The sequence below is a fragment of the Melozone crissalis genome, unplaced genomic scaffold, assembly GCF_028551555.1.
Source record: "Melozone crissalis strain CALT ecotype California unplaced genomic scaffold, PUWL_Pcris_2 ptg000012l_1, whole genome shotgun sequence".
In the NCBI taxonomy this organism is placed as follows: domain Eukaryota; kingdom Metazoa; phylum Chordata; class Aves; order Passeriformes; family Passerellidae; genus Melozone; species Melozone crissalis.
Genome location: NW_026535790.1, coordinates 1,908,400 through 1,932,382, shown reverse-complemented (window position 1 = coordinate 1,932,382; position 23,983 = coordinate 1,908,400). Strand labels below are relative to the sequence as shown.

Genomic DNA, 23,983 nt, shown 5'->3' with positions numbered 1-23,983 from the left:
AAGCCAGGTGTCTGCTGAGGAAGGCAGGAGCCTTCCTTGAAATAGAAAAGGTAAACCCCCTCCCTCCCTCTGAATTATTGTAATTTTGAAATTAAGGGGCTCTCAGGCAAAGATATGGGAGTAGGAATAACAGCTCTTTATTAGAGAAGAAAATAAAAATAAAATAAAGATGCAGTGATACAAAACAACACTGCCAGAGTCAGAACAGGACCTGACACTCTCTTGGTCAGGGCGGTGTCCCAGCCCCATGCCAGGGGGGCTCAGCCCTCCTGCAGTGCCAGCTGTGGCTCTGCTGCAGCAGGGATCCTGCACAAGGGGGGAGTTTTCCTCTGCAGCTCCAGGGCTGCTGCAGATGGGCCTGGGCTCCCTCTGGCCATGCAGGGCAGCAGAAAGCTGCTCCTCTGGCAATGCAGGGGGCAGAGGCTGCTGTGCTGTGCCAGGCCCAGATTGGATCCAGGTAGGAATGCTTGGCTCCTGCCCTGGGCAGAGCATCTCCCCGTGGGATGCTGGAATTGGATCAGCCCTGCAGGGACACTCAGTGGCCATGGACAGCAGAGATCTCCTGGAGGGAGGGTTGGCTGTGGGAGAGAGAAAGAAAAAACTGCCCATGGACAGCAGAGAACTGCCCCAGCTCTGACAGATTAAATAGAATACACACCCCCAGCCACATCTTCCAACTTAAGAATCTCTGCCCCTCTGAGAATTCCCTCTTTAGGAATCTCTTCCCTTTCATGAATTCCTGCTTTGGAGCATATGCCTGAGAAATCTGGCTGTGTCAGGTCACTGTCATGGAGTGTAACAGGTCTGAAATACACCCTGAGTCCAAGGGAGTTCTGGTTCTAAGCTGGGGTTAAAGCTGGGATCAAATCCCCAAAGAATCACTGTTGGTTCAGCATTCCTTGGCAGGGAAAAGCATTGCTGTGTAGCCAGATCCCCTGGAAATCAAAGCTAATTCCAGAGTGGAGAGACTTCCATGTATCCTGAAGTGAAGGAAACCTGTGGTGGCCTTTTGGCCTACAGACCATAACCCAACCTGATAAAGACAAATCTGATGCCCAAAAGAAAGCAATTTTTTCTAGGAAAGGAGGATAAAACCCACTGCAGGGACTACCTGCTTTCCCAGGAAGATGAAAATAGGGAGCAGTGCTTTATTGGAGCTTTGAAGTAGTTCTTAGTGTGAAAAACACATTCACTCTCCTGTGAAAATGTAAAAAGTTTAATGAAGGACAATAGGAGACCAAGACTATGTAGCAAAGGTTATTATGGCATTCAGCTAAGAGCACCCTGTTATTTTTGGGAATACCCCTTTTAATTAAAATACATTTTAATTACATCAGCTCTTTGCATATTCATAGACCCTTATGCATAGTAAACTTTTCCCCAAACCTGTTTACACGTTCCAGGAACTGTTTAGCACATCTCCTCCTTGGTTCCACCTTTTTAGAGCATGGGTATTCCTTGGCTGTGGTTTTAGATCTTTTTTATCCCCTCCAGTTTTTGGGTCTTGGTCCACACTCTATTCAGACAGTGAGTGCTGATGGTTGGCAGATCTGTACAGGTGTCCTCATCCTGTGTTCAGTGGGTGTTATCCCACCCAAACAGGCATTTTAACACAAGCACACTTCTATCAGCTATTTCACTAAGCTTAATTTACAACAGAAATACAAACTATATCTTTATAACAAAGTTACTTAGACATTACAAATATCAAATCCATTTTAATATTTGCAAAAAGCCAGTATTATTATATGTATCTATAACATTAGCACGCTCTTCTCTGGAGATGATGACTAAAAAGAAAAGAGAGGCAGGTTCTGTTAAGTAACATTTCTCCCCTTCCATCTCCTGCCTGTGTTTCTCCAGTGCAGGATTCCCTTTCTGGGCTCCGCTGTTTTCCTCCACATCTGGAGTGGGAATGGTTTTGGGAGCCGAGCTTGGCTGCGGTTTGGGGAGTGCGTGGGAGGAGGCTGGGCTGGGATGGGACGGGATAGGATGGGATGGGCTGGGCTTAGCTGAGCTGGGATGGGCTGGATGGACAGGGCTGGGCAGGGCAGGGCTGGGCTGGGCTGGGCTGGTGGCTCCACGTGGGTGTGACAGGTGGTTTCTGTCCTGCCTGTTCTGCTGTCTCAGGTTTGGGTGTTAGTCCAGCGTGAGGGGTTGTCAGTGCTTGGATCAGCCCAGGAAGGTGGGGAATGTGTCCTTCCTCCTGAGCAGGGGCACCAAGTGAGACCTGACTGACAAATACTAATGCCTGCACGTTGATGGAAGTGCTGTGGGTATTGAAAGTGTTCCCTTTAATCCTTGTGGGTCTGGAGGGATTGTCAGTGGGGAATGTGTCCTTCCTCCTGAGCAGGAGCACCTGGACAGGGCTCAGGAGATCCCTGCCCCACCTTAGAGTTAGGAAAGCAGCCCTGCAGAGCTCTCAGCTGTTTCTCCTGAGGAATCCAGTCCATCCAGAGTTATTAACGAAGGGATAATTACTCACCCAGCACTTCTGCTCCTCCCTGCCCGGCTCTGTCACAGCCTGGGGGCTGGGACTGCACTGGGTGACCTGGCACCCCCGTTGTGAAAAACACCAATCATTGTTTTTAAAATTTTAAAAGTTTATTAGTAGTAAAATGTTTATAAAAGTAGTAATATAATCAGAGTAATAAAAATTTGGACAATTAGGATTTAGGATAATATGAGACAATAAAAACAAAGAGTTATGGATGTCCGGGTACCTTTTCTGGGCAAAATAAGCCTGAAAAAGGACCCACATTAACAGAGGATTAACCCTTAAAAGAAACAGCCTGTTGCATATTCATACACCTCATACATGATGCATAAATTCCATTTAAACAAAGGATTCTGTCTAGTCAGTGTCAACTTCTTCTTCTGAATCTTAACAGCATCTTCAGGGCTGACCAAAGTGGGAAGAAGTTCCTTTCTTCTGATAAGAGAGCAATAAATTCTCTTTCTCTGAAACATTTAGGTGTCCTGGGGCTGCTATCTCACTTCGAGTCTTTAAAAAAAAATCTTACATGGCAAAGTTTCTATTTTAACATTATATTATAACCTAAAACTATATTTAACATACTACTTAAGAAAATTAATGCAGCATTAGTTTTTAATATAAAACATAAAATATTCGTTTTAATATTTGCAAAAAGCCAATCATAAAATAGGCATTTTTCACACTTGTGATGCCCTGACAGGCTGATGTGGCAAAAGCTTTTTTCTCCAGAGCGGTTCCTTGGACAGGAGAGGCCGTGTGTGATGTGGATTTCCTGGAAACCAGGGCTGATGGGAAGCAGCACGGTGGGTGAGCAGCAGGTGGGATGGTTCCAGTGGGCATCCACACACTGGGGAAAACCAATTTTCCCAATTCTCTGGTGTTCTGGCTGAGCACAGCTCACATAATCTCCCTCCTGTTCTGCCTGTGCCAGGCTGTGTCCCCTCCTGGCCTGGTCCCTGTGTCCCTCAATATCTTTCTCCTTTGTGATCCTCTTTTCCAAGCTCTTACAGTCCAAACTGCTCCTGTAAATCACTGGGCAGTTTATTCCTCTTTAGAACAGGAAGGACTTCTGCTAATGAAGCAACAGGAATTTTTATTAATGTAGTTAATAATTCCAGAGAGCTCAGCAGAGATGATGTGACAGCTTCTAATAAAACCACCCCTGATGAGGGTGGGCAATGGCTTGTTTGGATCCTGTTTCCATGTTTGGAATCCATGATCTTGGAGGTCTTCTCCAAGCTGAGCAATTCTGTTTGTCACCTCTCAGCCCCTCTGTGCCTTCATGGAGCCCTGGTGCTCTGAAAAGGTCCAATTCCTCCCTGCAGAGCTCTTTCCTCTGCAGGGGAGCGGTCACGCACAGGTAATGGCTGGAAAAATGATCAAAACCCAATTTTACAGGACCCCCCTCCATTATTTTGTTTTATTTTGGGTGATGTTTCCTATACAGAAGCCAGTTGGAGCAAAAACACTTTAAATAATTCATCTCCCCTGTCCTTCAGTGACAGGTGGCACATGGTTTGGCTCTGCTTCCATGAGATTTTCTGGCAGTATTGGATTAGGGATATTTTCTGACAATCCTGGGGACAAAAAGGGAAGGGGATTCAAACATGCGCCTTCAGGAGCATTTTCCTGTCACTCTGCATAGCTTTGAGGGGATTTTGGAGGACTGGGACTCCCAACTGGCACAGGGGCTGCTCAACCCTCCCTGTAACACACAGGACATTTTTGAGCAGTACAGTCATCATTTCCAAGAGCTCCTCAGAACTGTGGAGCACCACCTTGGGGAGAAGTCTTCCTGCAGGTGTAGTTTAGTGCCTCTCCTCTTATGTATTTTCTGTCCCCAATTTCCCCTAAACCCAGGCTGGGTTCTGATCAGGACATAGAGGACAAGTCTGAGATCAGAGGCTTTATAAATAACTTTATAAATAATTTCATTGGTGATTTTGCAGCTCTGTTGTTGAGGTTGGAGCCTAGGCTGGAGCAGGGGGTGTCTGTAGTGCCTGCCCAGGCTCACAGCTCTCCTGTCCCATCACATCTTTTCCAGAGGCACCTGGGTGGTTCTGATCCAAACCCCTCCCAGGGCTCAGTGACAGCTGTGGAGAGGTTTGCCATTAATTCAGTTTTTGGTGTGGCTAGTGAAGGGCAGAAATGGCAAGTGAGACCTGACTGATAAATACTAATGCCCGCACATTGATGGGAGTGCTGTAGGTATTGAAAGTGTTCCCTTTGATCCTTGTGGGTCCTGGACCGCTCAGGCCTTGCTCTGAAAATGAAATTCAGCCATGCTTGGAGGTAAGAACATTGTGAGCATTTTCTGGGCTTGGGGTTGGAAGCTCTGAGCTGGGGAGGATTGAACTGGGTTTAATTCTCATCCTCATTTCTCCATGTGGGAGCTTTGAGCTGGAAGGCTGAAGCCTTCAGGATGGAATGGGAGTGTCCAGTCAGTCCCAGCCTGTGGAACTGCCTGGTTTGTACCTGCTTTATTTGGGGTGTCACAACCTCTACTCCTTTTAAGCTCCTGAGTCAGGGTTCTCTTTAATTTTATGTTGCTTGTGGGACAATCTTATATAAAGATAAAATATAAAGATAAAAAGATAAAATATATCAAAGACTATATAAAATATAAAATAGATTAATATTAAAATATAAACTATAAAATGAAAATATATAAAGGTAAAGATAAGATATCTAAAGATAAGATTGTCTTCTGTGAGCTCCTGAGTGTGGAGCATCTCAAGGGGTTTTTGCTTCAGGGTTCTCAAACCCTGGACAGGAGAGTGGCCCTGGGTGTCCCCAAGGTTGTGTCAGCACCGATGTGCTCCTGGGAGGTGACTTGGGATGTTCTGCTGGTTCCATGAGCTCCTTCTCGAGGTCCTGCCTCAGTCTGTTCCCAGAGCAGGGAGTGCAGGGCCATGGGAGTGGTGAGTTTTGTAGTGCTGGGTTAATGGTTGGGCTCGATGATCTTGGAGCTTTTCATAATTCTGTGATCTCTGTCTAAAAATCCAGCTTAGTTTGCAGAAGTGTGGAGATTTGGAAGTAGAAGGAGTGAAGGAGCTGGAGGTCTCCTCACCAGCAGCAAGTGCTATTTTGGAGGCTCAGTCTCTCCATCAGAAAGTGCCTCTAAGCCACTGCTGGCCCTAGCCAGCATCTCATTTTCCACACCTCCAGCAGTGAGACTTTGTTCCTGCACAAGGCTGCAGGTATCTGAGCTGGGCTCGGTGACTGGACACTCTGCAAAGGCCACTCAGATTGCTGGGAATCAAAAATGAGACCCTGTGTTTTAAACTCTGCACGAATTCCAGGTGTTAAACTCAGCACCCAGTTCTAGCTGTTAAACTCAGCACAAATTCCAGGTGTTAAACTCAGCACAGATTCCAGGTGTTAAACTCAGCACAGTTTCCAGGTGCCAGGGGTGGCCTCCTGCTCTATCTCTGGGGCAGATCCTCACCAGGCCTGTGGGATGAAGGGAGGGCAGCTGGATTTGTGCCTCCTGTGTCACATTCACATTTTCTGTAAAATTCCTTCGCCCAGGATTTTTCTCCTGGGAAGCTGAGAAGCCTCAGAGAAAAAAAGAAAACAAATTATTATATCATTTGTTTCTCCTGTGTTTTGTGGAATGTGTTTGGAGATTGTTTACCCACAGGTGATTGTTTTATTGGTTTCTGCTATTTGTTTTCACTCTTTGGTCAATCAGGGCCAAGCTGTGTGAGGACTCTGGAGAGAGTCAGGAGTTTTCATTATTATCTTTTTAGCATTCTGTAAGTATCCTTTCTGTGTTCTTTAGTATAGTATTCTTTAATATAATATAGTATCATAAAATGATAAATTAGCCTTCTGAGAACATGGAGTCAGATTCATCACTCCTCCCTTTGTCTGGGGGCAACCCAAATACAATAAGTGATGCTCAGGACATGAGGGGCTGCTGAAGAGCTTTAGCCAGGCTTGTGTAACAACCTTCATTGTGCCACTGCCTCCCTGGGAGCCTGGGCTGCCTTTGCTCCCTCCCCTGGGGCATTTTTGGGAAATGATAGTTTGCAGTAAGTGCTGCTGCTCCTTGGCCCATCTCTGGGGAAGCTGAGCTACAGGAAAGCATGGGGCAGAAAGCTGCTCTTTGCTGGGAGCATCAGGTTATAAATGTGCTCCTGGGCCACTCTGGGGAAGGAAAAGGGGGGTGGGTGGGATTGGTGTGGCTTTATCCCACAGGGATCACTCCACATAGCTGCTGGAGCACGAGACCCTGAGCTACCTCTGGAAACACTGGATAGTGGCTTGCCCTGTGCAGGATCCTCCTGAATTCCTGCAAGTCTTAAATCCTTGGCTGTGTGTCTGTTGTTTTCCAGCAGCATTCCCAGTAAGGGAGCTGGATTTATATAATTCGTTCTCCCTTAAGCCAACCAGAACTTCATCCTGCTCCTTTTTGGGGTCTGTTTTGTTCTGTGCCACTCAGGCAGGTTCCAAGCCTTATTCCCACACTGATCAGTGCAGGTTTGTGAGCTCACAAAATCCATCCTGTGGGAATCCCTCGGGGCTGGAGGCTCTGTGGCTTGCAGCAGTGTGTTCAGTGTGTTGGTAGATGACTTAAATGCTCCTGAAAGGCTCTTTTCTAGGTCACTCCTATATGGAGCTGATAAAACTGGCTCTGTGTGACCCATGCTGTACCCACTGCCCTTCACTCAAGGTGCCTTTCCACTGCCATCCTGCCTTCTGGAAGCAGGTTTTAGAATCTATTTCAGGAGCTTTATCCCAGAACTGCTGGATAAAGATAACCCCTGAAGGTTCCTGGGAGAGCCCAGGTGATTCTGGCACACCTGAGAGCTCTGAAGCTCAACAAGACATGAGAAGAGGTCTCACCCACCCCACTGAGAGCCAATGGAACGATTCAGGTTGGGAAAGCCCTCTGAGATCACTGAGACCAACCATTCCCCCAGCACTGCCAAGGCCACCTCTAACCCATGTCCCCAAGTGCCACATCCACATGGCTTTTCAATGGTGGCTTCCAGTGACAGGACAAGAGGAAACAGCCCCAAGCTGTGCCAGGGGAGGTTTAGGTTGGATATTGGGAATATTCCTTCATGGAAGGGGTGGTCAGGCACTGGCACAGCTGCCAGGGCAGTGGTGGATTCACCATCCCTGGAGGGATTTAAAAGCCATGTGGATGTGGCACTTGGGGACATAGATTAAGGGTGGCCTTGGCAGTGCTGGGAGAGCAGTTGGACTTGATGACCTGAGAGGGCTTTTCCAGCCTGAGTGATTCCGTGATTCTGTGGTAGTTCAGCAGTAAAGCTGCCTGGAAGGTCTCTCAGAGCCTGATTTTACCCTTCAGGTTTTTGGATGTTTATGGATGTGACTGGCCTGGCAGTGGGAGTGATGGATAGAGCTGGAAGCGCAGGAGAAGGTGGTCATGGACATTCAGAGGACAAAAGGCAGCCCCTGATGCCACCCCCAGCCCTGGGCACAAGATGGGTTTGAGCAGAGTAGGGCAGAGGTGACCCCAAGTGTTGTGACCACATCAGGAAGGATAAAGAGAAATCGGGGATGGGTGTAAGCAAGGAAAGGCTGCTTTGTGTGTGAGGGCAGGGAGAAGGGCATGTGAAGCAGAGCAGGGGTCAGCTGGGATTTGATTTTAATGCCCAGGGTGAAGAGCAGAGGGAATGTGAGGGTCTGGGTTCAGCCTGTGCCACAGATTGAGGCTATTGAGTGCTGCTGCTGGTGGCCCACAGCCACCCCCGGCTCTGTTCCTGGTGTGGGGGAGCAAACCCCTCCAGCTGTCACCACGTGTCTCCCTCTGCACCTGGGGACAGTGCTCTCCACATGGGGAGTGCCACTCTACACCAAAGGTCACAGATTTTTTTGGCTCCTGGGGTTTTTTGGCTCTTTTGGGCAGGAATTTGTGAGCCTAGTGCAGGCTGTTGTGCTGGCAGGCTTGCAGGCTCTCCATGGCAACTCTCCCTATACACAAAGCACCATATGGCTTTTTTTGGAGGGGGAGGGAATGAATCCAGCAGAAAATCAACCTTTGTTTGTGGTGCTGTTTGTCTTTGCTCTCTGTGACTCATGGGGAGGTGGAAGCATGGAATGCTGGCTCCTAAGCATGGCTTGTGCTGGCCATGCCACCACCAGGGTGCAGGTGACCTCTCAGATGGCCTTTCCTAGATTTTTACACTGGAATTTGCTGTGAAAATAAACCCATGGTACACAGAGAGCCCCTCTTTGGGCTGGGCTCTCTGCACACAGATGGAGCAACAAGGATCCTGTTCATGCCCAGCATGTTCATTCCCTGAAGGGCTGGGAAGGCTCCAGAGCTCCTGGTTTGGGCAGGAGCTGGGCAGGAGGCAGGTGATGGATGGCAGGAGCTGCCTGTGCCTGTGCTCTGCCCACGCTTCATACCCCTGATTCCAAAAGGAAGCTTTCACTTGCCTGCAAAGCCTCCCTTTTCAAGCCCCTCTGGAAGAAACGAGGAGAATAAATATCTTTATATGTGTCTGTAGAAGAGTAGGAAGTGTTTGTGTGTCTACTTGGAGGGGGAGGAAGATAAATGAAGAGGGAAAAAGGAGAGGGGAGCAGCCTGTGCCTTTGGGATGTGGTTCCAGGGACTGCTGTGGGGTGCAGCAGGATCTCTGGACATGGCCTGGAGCTGACCACTGCCTGTGGTGGGCAGGAGAGGTGGCTGCCTGTCCCCTCTGGGTGGTGTGACACAAGCTGCCTTCCAGGAGCACTGTTTGGTTTTGGTTTTGCCCCCAGATGTGGGCAAAGGCTTCTCTTGGTGGCATCCACTGAGGTGAGCAGGTCACTGTCCCCATCTCCTTCCTGCTGTCAGCAACCAGGCTCCAATCCCAGGATAGCACCAGGGATGATTAATGGGAAAACTCCTCCAGATTGTAGGCTCAGGCTCATGGGTGGGCAGAGGGACATCTGGGGAGAGGGACAATGCCATCTTCAGATTATAGAATCATTAAGGTTGGAAAAGACCTCCAACGTCATCAAGTCCAAGATCCCCCCATGCTACCCCAACAGTCAGAGCAGGAGTGGCCTTGCCCTGAGCAGGGTGCAGGCAGCATCAGCATTTCCAGCTGTATCCAGGGCCCTGCTCTGAGTTTGCTGGAAGAGAGCCCAGAGCAGCACCACTGCTGCTGCCATGGTGGGACAGCAGTGGGATATTGGAGTGACCAAGAGCACCTTTCCCCTGCTGCAGCCCTGACCCTGTGGGGCACATTGTTTGGTCTGGCACTGGAAAAGCAGTTTGGGTCATTCTGGAGTGGATTCACAGCCTGGGAGTCAGGCCCTGGTGAGGGGAGAGATCATTTCTTGGTGCCACATGTTCAGCTTCTCCACCCCAGGGAACCCCTCAAGTTGGTGGCTGCAGTATCTCCTGGTGGTCCCAGTATCTCCTGGTGGCTCTGGTAAATCCTGGGTGCCCACCTGTGTGTGCATTTAATGGTTACCTGAGAGGCCCTGGGGATGGTGTTTAGCTGGGAGGGGTTGCTGCAGGCCCATGCCCTAATCAGAGATTCTCAGAATGCTTTGGGTTGGATGAGACTGTAAAATAAATCTCATTCCATGGGCAGGGACACCTTCCACTGTCCCAGGCTGCTCCAAGCCCTGTCCAGCCTGGCCTTGGGCACTGCCAGGGATGCAGGGGCAGCCACAGCTGCTCTGGACACCCTGTGCCAGGGCCTGCCCACCCTCACAGGGAACAATTCTTTCCCAATATCCCATCCATCCCTGCCCTCTGGCAGTGGGAAGCAATTCCCTGTGTCCTGTCACACCAGCCTCTTGTCCCCAGTCCCTCTCCAGCTCTCCTGGAGCCCTTTGGGCCCTGGAAGGTGTCCCTGGATCCTTCTCTTCTCCAGGCTGAGCACCCCCAGTGACTTGACCAACCCCCAATCCCTTGACCTTTTACCAGACGTATGAAATGACCACAGTGTGACTCCTTAATTAAAAATGGCCTTTCTTGACACCTGGAGAGGGGCCGAGAGCAGGAGCTCTGGCTGTGCCTCTGGATGAGGCTGGCACTGTCCCATCGGGGCAGCCACAGCAGGACAACCTATGTGTCCCTTTGAGGGGCCAAGGAAGGGGCTCTGAAGAGCACAGAAAGGTGTCCCCTGTCCCTTCCCAAATCCTTGTGCATTCCCTGGGAGCACGGCCAGGTGCCTCCTCCTCCTCTCTGGGCCCACTTCCTCGGCAGCCATGGCAGCTCCGAGGCGTGTGGGCTGTTTATTTTGGGACTGCAGCACTGCTCCCGATCCGGTGCCTCCCGCCCGGGATCTAGGCCGTGTGCCGGATCGGCCATTAGCTGCTGCCTGAGGGAGCACGGGGAATTCTCGCTCCTTTCCTCGCTGCGAGGGCCGGGAGCGCCGCTGCGGAGGGGGCTGTGGGCTGGGAGGGGGAATTCATGGGGAGGCTGCAAAGCTCCTGGTTTTGTGTGGAGGCTCCTGGTGCGTGTGGCCACAGGAGGAGCAGAATTGGTGTGGAGGCTCAGAATTCATGTGGAGGCTCTCTCACTGCAAAGCTCCTGTTTTTGTGCTCCTGATGTGTGTGGCCACAGGAGGAGCAGAATTCGTGTGGAGGCTCTCTCTCTGCAAAACTCCTGGTTTTGTGAGGAGGCTCTCTCCACAGGAATTCATGTGGAGGCTGCAAAGCTCCTGGTTTTGTGTGGAAGCTCCTGGTTTTGCGTGGATGCTCCTTATGCATGTGGCCACGGGAGGAGCAGAATTCGTGTGGAGGCTTTCTTGCTGCAAAGCTCCTGGTTTTGTGCTCCTGATGTGTGTGGCCACAGGAGGCGCGGAATTCATGTGGAGGCTGTCTTCACAGGAGTTCATGTGGAGGCTGCAAAGCTCCTGGTTTTGTGTGGAAGCTCCTGATGCATGTGGCCACGGGAGGAGCAGAATTCATGTGGAGGCTCTCTAGCTGTAAAGCTCCAGGTTTTGTGTGGAGGCTCCTGATGCATATGGCCACGGGAAGAGCTGAATTCATCTGGAGGCTCTCTCACTGCAAAGCTCCTATTTTTGTGCTCCTGATGCATGTGGCCACGGGAGGAGCAGGATCCATGTGGAGGCTCTCTTCACAGGAATTCATGTGGAGGCTGCAAAGCTCCTGGCCAGGAGCAATGCTGCAGACGGGGCTGTGGGCTGGGAGGAGGAATTCATGGGGAGGCTTTCTTGCTGCAAAGCTCCTATTTTTGTAAGGAGGCTCTCTCACTGCAAAGCTCCTGGTTTTGTGTGGATGCTCCTGATGCGTGTGGCCACAGGAGGAGCAGAATTTGTGTGGAGGCTCAGAATTCACGTGGAGGCTCTCTCACTGCAAAGCTCCTATTTTTGTGCTCCTGATGCCTGTGTCCACAGGAGGAATAGAATTCGTGTGGAGGCTCTCTTGCTGTAAAGCTCCTGTGTTTGTGTGGACGCTCCTGATGCATGTGGCCACGGGAGGAGCAGAATTCATGTGGAGGCTCTCTCTCTGAAATCTCCCGTGTTTGTGTGGAGGCTCTCTCACTGCAAAGCTCCTGTGTTTGTGTGGAGGCTTTCTCGCTGAAATCTCCTGTGTTTGTGTGGAGGCTCCTGCTGCGTGTGGCCACGGGAGAAGCAGAATTCATGTGGAGGCTCTCTCGCTGAAATCTCCTGTTTCGTGCGGTCGCTCTTGCTGCGGGCGGCCGCGGGAGGAGCAGGCGCCGCACCGCGGAGCTGCCGCCTGCCTTCCCCGCCGTTCCCATGGCACTTGGCTGTCACACACACACACATCCCAGGCATTCCCTGCCCACAGCGGGATTAAAGCCTTCTGGGAGAGGAATGAGAGGATGCAGGGAACGGAGATAGGGAAAGGAATGGAGGGGCAGGGATGAAGCCAGGAGCCGGCCCCACTGGAGCAGCAAGGGCCGTGTAGGATCTGAGGCAGGGAGAAGCAGCCATTGCCCTCAGCCTTGTGCAGGTGGCATGCCTGGGAGCACAGGCCCTTCCTGAGGGCTGGAGCCGCCGGTCCGTGCACACAGAAGTTCCTGTCCCACCGCTGTCACACCTCCCAAACCCACCCTGGGTGTGAGGGTGCAGATTTCCCTCTGGGTGATTGCAGCTGTGTGTTTTTTCCCCCTGCAGACCCTGACAGCCAGCTGTATGATATGGGATATACCCCCGAGGAGGAAGCCCCGGCCTGCCCCGATGAGTTTGATGATTTCGTCACGTTTGAGGCAAGTATGAGCTCTGTTTGTTCCCATAAGTGTTGGCTGCACGTGGAGTGGGATTTGGGCATGGAGGCTGTGCCTGGGGAGAGGGGAGTGTGCTGTGACAGGGCTCAGGGATGCTGAACATGTGAACACAAATCTGGGTGATGGGCCCAGAGAAGCTGCACCAAGCATTTGGTGCTGTTTAAGTTAAAATTGGTGTTGATGATACTGAAAGAGCAGAGCATGGTGCTCTGGGTGGAAAGGGAGCTCCTTTCTGTGGTGAAACATTGGTAACACTGGAAGGGGTCCTGCTGCTCTTGCATTTGTCTTCCTGCTGGAGTTTCTGAGGTTCTAAAACCTGAGCTTGGCTTTGAGATGCACCAGCCAGGAGCCTGCCTGACAGGCACAGCAGAGCAGTGGGATGCTGACATTTGGTGCTGTTTGCCCAGTAAAAGGCACAGCAGAGGACAAAAATCTACATTTTCTCTCTATTCTTGGGCTTGATGAAGGCTGTTTCTCTGATTTGGGTTATTTTCCTCTAGTTAAATTCTCCATGCCTTGGTTCCCTCCTGCATTCCTTACCACAGGGGCACGTTGCAGCAGTGATCCTGCTGTTCCCAGCTGGAAAGGACAGACCTCTTGTCTGTGCCTGGGGGTTTTGGGCTCGGCTTGGAAGGCTTCACCCATTCCTGCTCTGTGCCTTCCAGCCTGGAGCAGGAGGTGCTGCAGGAGCCTTGGGAGCAAAGGGATGGCTGGGTCCCTGTCCCACGTGGGCACTGAATCACTCCCCTCTGCTTTTTCTTTTCCAAACTTGCGTCTTCAGGGCTGTGACACCTGTGTCATGGTAGCCTGGATGTTTTTGGAGTTGTCCTCTGCATGACCAGGAGCTGGGCTCTGATCCTTGTGGACCCCTTTCCACTCAGGATATTTTGTGATTCTTTGTGATTTTTATCACACTGTTGCTGGTAATGAGACTCCTGACCTACTTTGTATTTGCATGCAAATATATTTATTTATATTTGTATTTTTGCTTGGTATAGTCTGTAGTACATAATTTTGGATTTGTGATTTCTGATAGCTTGGGTGTTAGGCAGCTGCTCCTAAAATCATGGAATGATTTGGGTTGAAGGGACCTTAAAGATCATCCAGTGCCACCCCCTGCTATGGGCAGGGACACTTTCCACTGTCCCAGGCTGCTCCAAGCCCTGTTCAGCCTGGCCTTGGGCACTGCCAGGGATCCAGGGGCAGCCACAGCTTCTCCAGGCAGGGCTGAATACTGGTTTATTTTTCTTTTTTGAATGGTAGTTCCAAGCGTCAGGAACAGCTGAGGAGAGAAGTGGGACAGGAGGGCAGTCAGGGAGATGGATTTCCATGGGTTTTAGGTGGTGCAGGGTCACAAATGTGCATTTTAATGCTGGACTGAGCAGTGTGGAGGCTGTGACAGGAAAAGGCTTTCACTTTTTGCTCCTCAGACCTGTGTCAAGGGACCATCTTGCCTGAGATTCCGAGCAGGGATGTTTTCCAAGGGCTAATTTAACATAGATGAGCTCTGTCAGCACTGGGAGCTATTCTGGGCAGCAATACCAACAGGCAGGTGTGTGCCCCACTGGGATGAAATACTTCTGCTGCTGGGCCAGCCTTTCCTTGTAAAGACAAGGTGACCCAAAGGAAAAAGGTGATGAGTCCTGGAATCTCCTTTTCCAAAAGATCTGAGTGGATTTTTCTACTGAATTCACATCTGAGGGACAGCTCTACGTTTAACATGCCGGGGAAGAATTATCCTTGTTGTCTTGGATACATGATTTGAAATCATTTCCAGCCTGCCAGGATTTCGTAGAGGTTCAGCAAATGAGAACATGCTCAAGAAATACCACTCAGCCTTGGGAGTGTAAAAATAAACTGGAATCTTGGGGAGAGGGGGGTTTTGTTCTCTTCTGGCTGAGCTGTGAGCTCCCAACTTGCCTTTTATCCCATATGTCCTGCAGTGCTGTGCTTGGAAAGCTGGAGCTGGCCCAGGGAGGGAGACGCTGTGGCACAAAGCATCCTGCTGGGAGCAGCAAAGGTGTGTTCCTCGTGGGAGCACTGGGAAAAGAGCTGGAGAGGGCTCCAGCATTCCCTTCTTCCTTAGGTGCAGCAGGGAATCAGCCAGGCACAGAACAGAATAAAGAGCTGTTCCCAATACCTGTAGTCCCTCTTGCTTGGATTCTCCAGAAGAGATGAAGGAGGGAAAAATCACCTTTCAAAGTGAAACCATCACCTTTCTCAGAGTAAACTTCTCACTGCACCAAGCAGCAGTTTGGGCTCTGAGATATCCCTGTGTCAGCCCTGGGAAGATGCTGCACTGGGAAACACAGCTAAACACACCCCAAAACACACCTGGGACACCTCAGGCACTGCCTGAGCCCCTCTGGCTGTGGCAGGGCCATGGGGGGAAGTGGCACAGCTGGGATTTCTCCTCCCCTGTCACATCAGAGCTGAAGGAGTTGCTGCATTTGCAGAAGTGCTGGGAGCATTTGTGGTTATTGAGCGGAGCACTCGCTGTGGTCCCTCTGAAACAGCCCAAAATCCCAGTGGCTGGAGTGCTCAGCTCTTCCAAGGGCTGGGGTCTGACAGGAGCTTTTCTCATCAGTGTTTGCTCAAACAAGTGTAAACAAGTGCTTTAAGCAGTCTCCAGGAAAATGTCTTCTCTTTGTTAATGAGGTTGCTCTGCTTGATGAGTCATGTCCTCTTCTGGTGACTGTCACCAGGAGAGCTCAGCATCCATGGAGAGCCCTGAGAGCCCAGAGCTGGGGACTTTGACCCAGTGTTTGCTCTCCAGAGAGAGCCACTACACCTGCTTCCTGCAGGAGAAGGCTTTGGAAGGGGACAAGGTGGGAACTCAGGAATTTGTAATGCTGGATACTGCCCCAGTTCAGCCAGTGATGTGGCTCTGAATGTGCCGTGGATCTCCTGGCTCCTGTGGCACCATTCCAGGAGTGTCCAGCAGACCCCAGTGGCTCTGGATGTGCCATGGATCCTCTGCCTCCTCTTGCACCATTGCAGGAATGTCCAGCAGACACCAGTGGCTCTGGATGTGCCAGGGATCTCCTGGCTCCTCTTGCACCATTCCAGGACTGACTTTGGATGTGCCATGGATCTCCTGGCTCCTGTTCCACCATTCCAGGCGTGTCCAGCAGACACTGATGTGGCTCTGGATGTGCCAGGGATCTCCTGGCTCCTGTGGCACCATTGCAGGAGTGGCTCTGGCTGTGCCATGGATCTCCTGGATCCTGTTCCACCATTCCAGGAGTACCCAGCAGACACCAGTGGCTCTGGATGTGCCATGGATCTCCTGGCTCCTCTTGCACCACTCCAGGAGTGGCTCTGGATGTGCCATGGATCTTCTGACTCCTGTGGCACCATTGCAGGAGTGGCTCTGGATGTGCTATGAATCTCCTGGCTCCTCTTGCACCATTCCAGGAGTGTCCAGCAGACACCAGTGGCTCTGGATGTGCCATGGAACTCCTGGCTCCTGTGGCACTATTCCAGGAGTGGCTCTGGCTGTGCCATGGATCTCCTGGATCCTGTTCCACCATTCCAGGAGTGTCCAGCAGACACTGATGTGGCTCTGGCTGTGCCATGGATCTCCTAGCTCCTCTTGCACCACTCCAGGAGTACCCAGCAGACACCAGTGGCTCTGGATGTGCCATGGATCTCCTGGCTCCTCTTGCACCATTCCAGGAGTGTCCAGCAGACACTGATGTGGCTCTGGCTGTGCCATGGATCTCCTGGCTCCTCTTGCACCATTCCAGGAGTGTCCAGCAGACAGGGCTGTCTGTTAAGGTGCTTCCAGAGAGGATTTCTGCTCCCATGGCTCCACTGAGACAGCAGCTCCTGCAGCCACGGGGCTTCTCGTGCCTCCAGCTGGGCTTGCAGGGGGCTCATCCCAATCCCTGCAGCTCTTCTGTGACACATTCAAGAGGAACCTCATACCTGGGCAGCCAGCTGGAGCAGGGAGAGCATCCCCTGCCTGGGATTACCTCCCAGTGTTCCTCCTGCCTCAGGTGGAAGTGTAGTGGTGAGAAACCACCAAAAACTAATGACAGCCTTCCTGCTTTGTCAAAGTCACATTGAAGGGAGCTTGGAGCTTTTCCATCTGGACACCTGAGCCCTGTTTTCCCCCAGGCTGGGCTGGCACAGCTTGGCTGCTGACTGCCTGGAAGGTGGGAGTTCTCCTTGCCTCCCTTGAGAGCTCCTGTGGTGTTCATGACTCAGTGCTGAGGCACAGGACTCGATTGGAATGCTCTGGGGGACATGGAGGGGAGTTTGGGGTTCGTTTTCTTGGGATCATGGAATAATTTAGGCTGGAAAGGAACTCCAAGCTCAAGCACCACAGGGATACCCATTGTGCCTTGCCCTAGGGTGAGGGCTCTACCCCTCTGCTCTGCTCCTGGGGCAGTGCAGAGGGGGAAGGATGACTCCAGAAAAAGGAAAATGTGGCATGAAAATGCTGGGATTGGGCTGGGCTGGGCATGGAGCTGTATAACCTCAGTTGGGCTGGAGGAGAGGCACAGCCAGTGCCCTGTAAAGGCTGCCTGGGCACACCATAAATACCCCAAACAGGGGTTTTTAGCCCTGGCACTCGTGTTTTGGGCCAGCAGGGTCAGAGGAAGGCTCTGGCTGAGCTCTGCAGGAGGGGCAGCGTCACTCCTGCGGCCGCAGTGCCTTGTGCAGGACTGTTGCCATCTGCTGGGCAGCTGCCGTGGCTCCCGCTGGAAGCAGCCAGGAAAACGCGTTCTGCACGGCCACCAGGGGAGAATTTGGCTTTCCCTGGAAGCTGCACCGGCCCAGGCACGTCCCCTCTGGCTGTTTGTACAGCAGGGAGTTGTACAGCAGGGAAGGAGCGGATCTGGGGAGGAAAATGGGGCTTGGGCACGTCCCAAGTTTTGTGTATTTTGGGAGTAGGAGCTACTCCTGGCTCTCCCAGCCTGCCTTCCTGCCTACAGGTGCAGCTGGGAGAACTCTAGAATATTCTGTGACATTCTGTGCTACACTGAGCAGCAGCTTTAGGGCCAACACTTCACCTCTGTGAAACTTTAACTCCCTTAAAGCCAGGATTGTTTTCCATGTTGAGCAACTGAACTTAAGGCTTCTTTGAGGGCAAAAATCCACATTGCTGTGTTTCTCCAGCTGCTCAGAGCTTCTGCAAAGTGGACCAGGGACTTGCAGGGCCCCAGCTGTGTGTTGTAACACAGAAGCTGTAGTGGGAGCACGTGGGGATCTGCTCCCAGAGGCATCATTGTCATTCCTGGTGACTTGTGCTTTGCAGGGAGCCCATGTGGGGTGGCTATAGGATGTCACAGTTGAGATGGTCACAATACAAAGCCACACTCCATTTTCAGAAGGCTTCAAACCTGTCTTTATTTTAGCATGCATGCTTTTTATACATTCTTACAAAATTCCTAATTTTACTCATTGGTGAGGAAAGACAAACAAAGTGCTCATTGGAATAGACAGCTACAGATTTCTCTTATTTATCCTTCTTTCTTTCTTGGTTTCTATGTCAATGACCTTGGTAGGAAATTCTTCCGGGGGCAAACATGGATCTTCTTATCAAACTTCTCTCTGGCTCACAGGAGTCACTGTGAAACCTCTTCCACAGGAGGAGGCTGCTGCAGGCTCCTTGTGTCCCCTCCTAGGAGCCCTGTGGACCTTCTGAGCCCTCCTTTCTTTCCTAGTGCAGAATTCCCAGGAAAATACTTTCCTTCCCAATGGCAGAGCTGGGCCTGGTGAGCACAGAGCCTTTTGGGAGGGCCCTGCTTTGCAATCTGTAGTGTTTTAGGTGAGGTTTTTTCCTCCTCTTCCTCTCCACATCACTGTTGGCCCAGGGTGCATGTCTGGCAGGGTCCAGCCAGGCGGAAAAGATGGGGTTGAGCTTTGGGAGCCCCTCTGAGCTGTGCAGGGGGCTCAAAGCACCAGGACAGGCCTGGGTTCAGCTGTTCCCTGGCTGCCCTAACCCAGGAGTGAAGGGCTCCTGGTTGGAATGGGGATGTGGAGGTGAGAGCTCAGGTTTTCTGTACCAGAGCCATTCCCACCTTCTGGAATGGCCTCATAGGCCTCTGCTCACAGGGCTGACCCAAACCCACCATGAATGAAATGGTCACAAACCTCTGTCCAGGGGCTGGCTGCTGGAATTGGTGAGCATTTTGTCCTGAGCAGCTGATGGGCTTGAAATCTTGTAGGTGGCTGGAACTGCAGGGCTGTGGAATGTGAGAGATGCAGTTCAGTGCCTGTTCACCTGTCCTTGGGGAAGAACATGGAGCCTTGAGCAGTGTCCCTGTTGTCCCCAAAGCCTTTCTGCAGTGAGAGACAAAGGGCCATGAGCCCTGTGGACAGCAAGTGAACAGTCCCATATTATCCTTGTATTCACAGAATCCCACAATGGTTTGGGTTGGAAAGAACCTTAAGGCCCATCCATTGCCACCCCTGCCATGGCAGGGACACCTCCCACTGTCCCAGGCTGCTCCCAGCCCTGCCCAGCCTGGCCTTGGGCACTGCCAGGGATCCAGGGGCAGCCACAGCTGCTCTGGGTACCCTGTGCCAGGGCCTGCCCACCCTCACAGGGAACAATTCCTCATTCCCAATATCCCATCCAGCCCTGCCCTCTGGCAGTGGGAGCCATTCCCTGTGTCCTGTCCCTCCATCCCTTGTCCCCAGTCCCTCTGCAGCTCTCCTGGAGCCCCTTCAGGCCCTGCCAGGGGCTCTGAGGTGTCCCTGGAGCTCTCCAGGTGAGCACCCCCAGCTCTGCCAGCCTGGCTCAGAGCAGAGGGGCTCCAGCTCTCCCAAATCAGTCCATGGTGATAATTTGATATCTTGAAGCCTGAAAATACCAAGGAAATAAATTTATTGTGTAGAGGGAAGGGTGGGAGTGTAAATGGGACAGGGATGTCCCTGAAGGCGGGACCCAAGTGCAGGGCTACGGTGAGAAATTTCTCTGTTGGTCAGAAAAGATCCCATTTGAAGTGTTTGCCCAGTAGGAAATAGGCTGGAAGGAGTTTGGAAAACAAAGTCCTTGGAGCCTTATCTTGAACCACAGCAGAGTGTGTGAGATTGGGAACGTGGGAACTGGGCTGTGGGACACAGAGGGCTGGGAGCTGAGGGGGCAGCAGTGCAAGCAGACGTGTCTCAATAAGAGTTTGAGAAGTAAAACAGGCAGGGATTGGGGTTTCCTAATTCGTTTCAGTGTCTGATTTTGGGCTCTCCTGGGAGTTCAGATGTTCTCCGAGGTCCTGAGGCACAAGCAGAGGAGCACAGGGGCTGTGCCCTGCTGTGTGAGGAGCCGGCAGGGGCAGAGCTCGGGTTAAAGCATAACTCCTTGCTGCCGTGCTGGGAGCAGCGGCCTGGGCTGGCCTGGGGCAGCTCGGCTCCCGTCAGGGTCCAGACGCTGCGGGCAGCGCTGCTCAGCACTGCCCTCTGCTCCGAGATCGGGAGGGATCGGCCCGCAGCACAGCGAGGATAACCCAGAGAAAAGGGCAAAACCTGCTTTGGGAAGGTAATGGAAGGAAATCTGGGGCTTTGTGCTGTAGGCAGCGCTGATGTGCGTGTGGTTTCTGCGGAAAGGAACCTGAGGAAACCCTCAGAACTTGTGGGTGCGAGCGGTGCCGAGGCCTCTCTATACCATAGAGAGGGAAAATCCCGTGGACCAGCTCTCCCACAGGGCTGGCTCCTGTTTGCAGGGGCAGGCTGGCATTGGGCTGGTTATAACCTTCTTTGGGGTCAGCACTGTCACTGCCTGCCAGAGACCATCTTCTGAGTCACCAAAGCGCTTCTGACCTGCCCCTGGTGAGCAATCCAAGCTTTATACATCGCTCTATTCGTGGCTATAAGGAAGGAATTTGTCACTTAACGCTTAATTATTCACCAGAAACACCAGGAAGGCCGAGATAAACCTCGACAGGTCGCTTTCAGATTCAGATTTTTCTTTGGGGATGGATTCCTGGGAAGTGTGAGCACCCGGAGCGCTCCCAAACGAGCTTTTATTTTGGAATCCAGGGGAGCGGGAGGAGGCTGCGCTCACCGGCAGGGAAGTGAGCCGGAGCTCTGCTCCTTATCGGCAGCTCGGGAACAAAAGGCGCTCTGTCGGGACTCCAGCTCGCTCCTTAAGCCTCTCGGCTCCCCTGGACTTTGCTTCCCTCCTGCCTCGCAGACGCCGCTCCCGGAGCTGGCTCTGCCTCCGGACAGGATGTCTCCACAGGTGGGTTTTTGCGAGCTGACACAAAGTGAGGAGGGCTTGGATTTCCAGAGGGATCGGGTTCAGCCCTGGAGGTGCGAGGAATGCACCTGACTTGTTACATGGGCAGATCCACCTGATTTTTTTTCATGGGAATGGTTTAGATTAAAAGAGGAGAGATTTAGATGGGATATTGGGAAGGAATTGTTTTCTGGCAGGGTGGGCAGGCCTTGGCCAGGGTGCCCAGAGAAGCTGTGGCTGCCCCTGGATCCTTGGAAGTGTCAAAAGGCAGGCTTGGAGCAGGCTGGGATAGTGGAAAGTGTCTCTGTCCATGGCAGAGGTGGGACTGGGCAAAACTTTAATGTCCCTTCTAACCCAAACCATTCCACAATTCTGTGACTCCATGGGCTGTGGTGTAACTTCTCACTCTTCTCTGCCTGCTCTCCCTGAGGAGCTGGACCAGCAGGCACGGTGCCTGCTGGTTTTTGGGGTGCTGGGGACATCCTGCCAGCTGTGGTGTTTTGTGAGTTGGTTTGGGGTTTGGTTTTGGGTTGGGTGAGTTTTCGATTTGCCCAAACAGATGCAGCATGTTTCTCTTGCCCAGCCCTGATGGAGTGTAACATCCCCACCTCCAGGGGCTGAGCTGTGCAAGCTGCCTTCAGCCAGGGCTGAGCAGGGGCTCCTTGAAAAGCTGGCATTGCCCTGGTGTGTGGGAAGAGGGCAATATTGGGACCCAAAGTGGCATCCCTGAGGCTGAGCTGTCCTGGGGCCAGCTGCATTCATGTGGGACTATAAACACAACAGTGTCCCTTCTCCCTGGCTCCCAGCCTGGCACTGTCACCACTGTCAGGGACACAGGGTGTCCTTGGAGGGGGATTTTTGTAGCTGATCTATCTCCTCTGCATCCTGTGCACAATCAGGGCTGGATTCTTTAGGAACAGGCTCACACTGCTGGCAAAACAGAGTTGTTTTTCCTTTTCCTTGTCACTCGCTTCCCCTCCCAACCTTCAGAGTGTGTTCAAGGACAGCAGAGCTTTGGGATGCCAGGACAGCTCCAGGGACAGCCCTGCCTGGAAGGAACCTCCCAGCGAGCCAGACTTTGCCCTCCTTTCCAAGGCAACGCTTTGGCTGAGCTTGTGCTGAACCTTCTGTCCCTGCCTGGACCTTGCAGGTGATTCCCAAGAATTCGTCTCCTCACACTGCAGCAGCTTTTTTAAAAAAAAAGTTTTTCCATATAGTTTTATAGCACTCTACAACATCTAATTGAGTAATCTTTACTCCCAGATGTCATCAGATGCCTGGGATGGATGAGCTGCTGCTGGAGAAGGCTCCTAAAGGCCCCTCACGTGTTTCATCAGGGCATGTTACATCATCCCAGTGCTGACTTCACCATTTATTTGCTTTTAGAAGCAGGAGTGCTCACCTGGGCTCTCAGATCCCTGGAGCTTCCCTGAGCAGGCAGAGCTGCCTCTGGGTGGCCCCTGTCCTGTCAGCCAGGTGTGGCTCTGGGGAAATACCTGCTGGATTTGGGATTGGTACCTCCATCAAACCCTGATCCTGTTCCAGCTCAGAACTCTGTGTGTGCCTCAGTCCCAGTTTTAATGTCTGAATTTGCCTGAAGCACCTCATGGTGTGTTTTATTGGACAAAAAATCAAAATGCACTGATATTGGTGACACCAGCCCCACTCTGAACATGGCACTGATGTTCCTGGCAAGTCCTCTGGGGTGGGTGTAGCCCAGCCTGGCTGTCCTGAGCCCATGGATGTTTTTTTAAGTGTGTATTTAGCTTTTTTTAAGCTGGAAAAAATATTTACTTTCTGCTCACAGGAAGGCAAAGCTGGCTGAAGGAGAGCTGTGGCAGGGGGGTTTGAAGGGTCAGTGCACAAACCAGCTGCTCATGAGGCCAGAAATAAGAACTTTCTGTACCCACACACTTGCCCAGGGACAGAGATTTGGCTCTGTCAGGCATTTGGCAATACCTGAACCCTCTTGGTTTGCCTATCTCCTCCTGGCATCTCTTCCTGAGGTTTAGTTACTGATTCTGTGGTGAAATGTGCAGCAAAGTTCTCCACGCTCGTGCTCAGGGGAAGGACTTTGTTTACAATTTCAGCTGCTTCTTAACTCATTGTCCACACAGGTTTAATTTTAATAGGGCTCTCTTGCTTTTGAAACCTCATCTAGGCTGGTATCACAAAGGAAAAATTCGATTTTTAGGTAATAAATTGATGCATATCTTTGGTGTGGCTGAGGGACAATGGTTGGTGTCCTGTGCTTCTCCTACTCCAAAAGGGTTGCTCCCAAATCCAGCCTGTCCATGTGTGTATTTCCCACCAATAAGGTGTTTTGGAACAATTTGATAGAGAAATCATAGAACCATGGCATGGTTTGGGTTGGAAGGGACCTTAAAGGTCCTCTTGTTCCACCATCTGACTGAGGGCACTGTTCAGCTCCTGCTTTGCTTCATGTTGAGAGGGTCAGCAGTAACCACAGCAGGGTTTCTAATCAAATTATTTGTGAATTGGAGTTTTTCTGACTTCTTTCAATAGTTGTCTTTACTCTGTGCTTATTATAATACTTCAGTTTGCTCATTATAATACTTCAACCTGTGTTTAAATGTAAGCTTTTCCAGTGAGAAGGAGGGGGGCGGGGTTGGTATTTAAAAGCAGCCTTTATTTTGTAGTGTGCAAGCAAAATTCTTTCCAGTTTGGCATGAAATCCTTTTCAAACAGGCAGAAGGGAGGGGAATGTGCAGCTGGGGGTGGCTGCTGTCACCTCTTGGGCTCTCTCTGTCTGTGACCAAGCCAAGGCAGGTCAAGCCTCTCCTTCCCTTTGTCCCTCCTGCTGGAGCATTAATGGTGTTTCTAGAAAGTGCAGCATAAATCCAGTAAAGCACTTAAGCAAGTCCCAGCTTTAGGTGTGTAAGTGGTTTTGGTGGATTGATGCTTTTTTAAGTGGCTGGGGGCTTTAGAGGCTTTTGTTTCTCTCTGTAAGACAGGCACAGGCTCTGCCTGGTGGAGTTCCCTGGAGCAACCCCTGACTTCAGCTCTGGGCAGGTTTGTGTTGTGTTTAACTTCAGGGAGGTGCTGGTGTCCACAAACCAGGTGGGAGCTGAGCCAGGCTTCC

At 51.6% G+C, this 23,983-nt stretch overlaps 1 protein-coding gene across 3 annotated transcripts in view; it reads left to right on the top strand.

Annotated features, from left to right (window-relative positions):
• CUNH16orf96 (chromosome unknown C16orf96 homolog) overlaps positions 1-23,983 on the top strand; it is an 85,275-nt gene that overhangs the window by 31,686 nt on the left and 29,606 nt on the right. For 2 of the 3 annotated variants that reach the window (XM_054270884.1, XM_054270885.1), the window contains one exon: positions 12,583-12,674. In XM_054270884.1, coding sequence (XP_054126859.1) covers positions 12,583-12,674 — 92 coding nt within the window. Of the gene's footprint in view, positions 1-12,223; positions 12,466-12,582; positions 12,675-23,983 lie in introns of those variants that run through there. The other variant, XM_054270886.1, reaches the window with a different exon arrangement.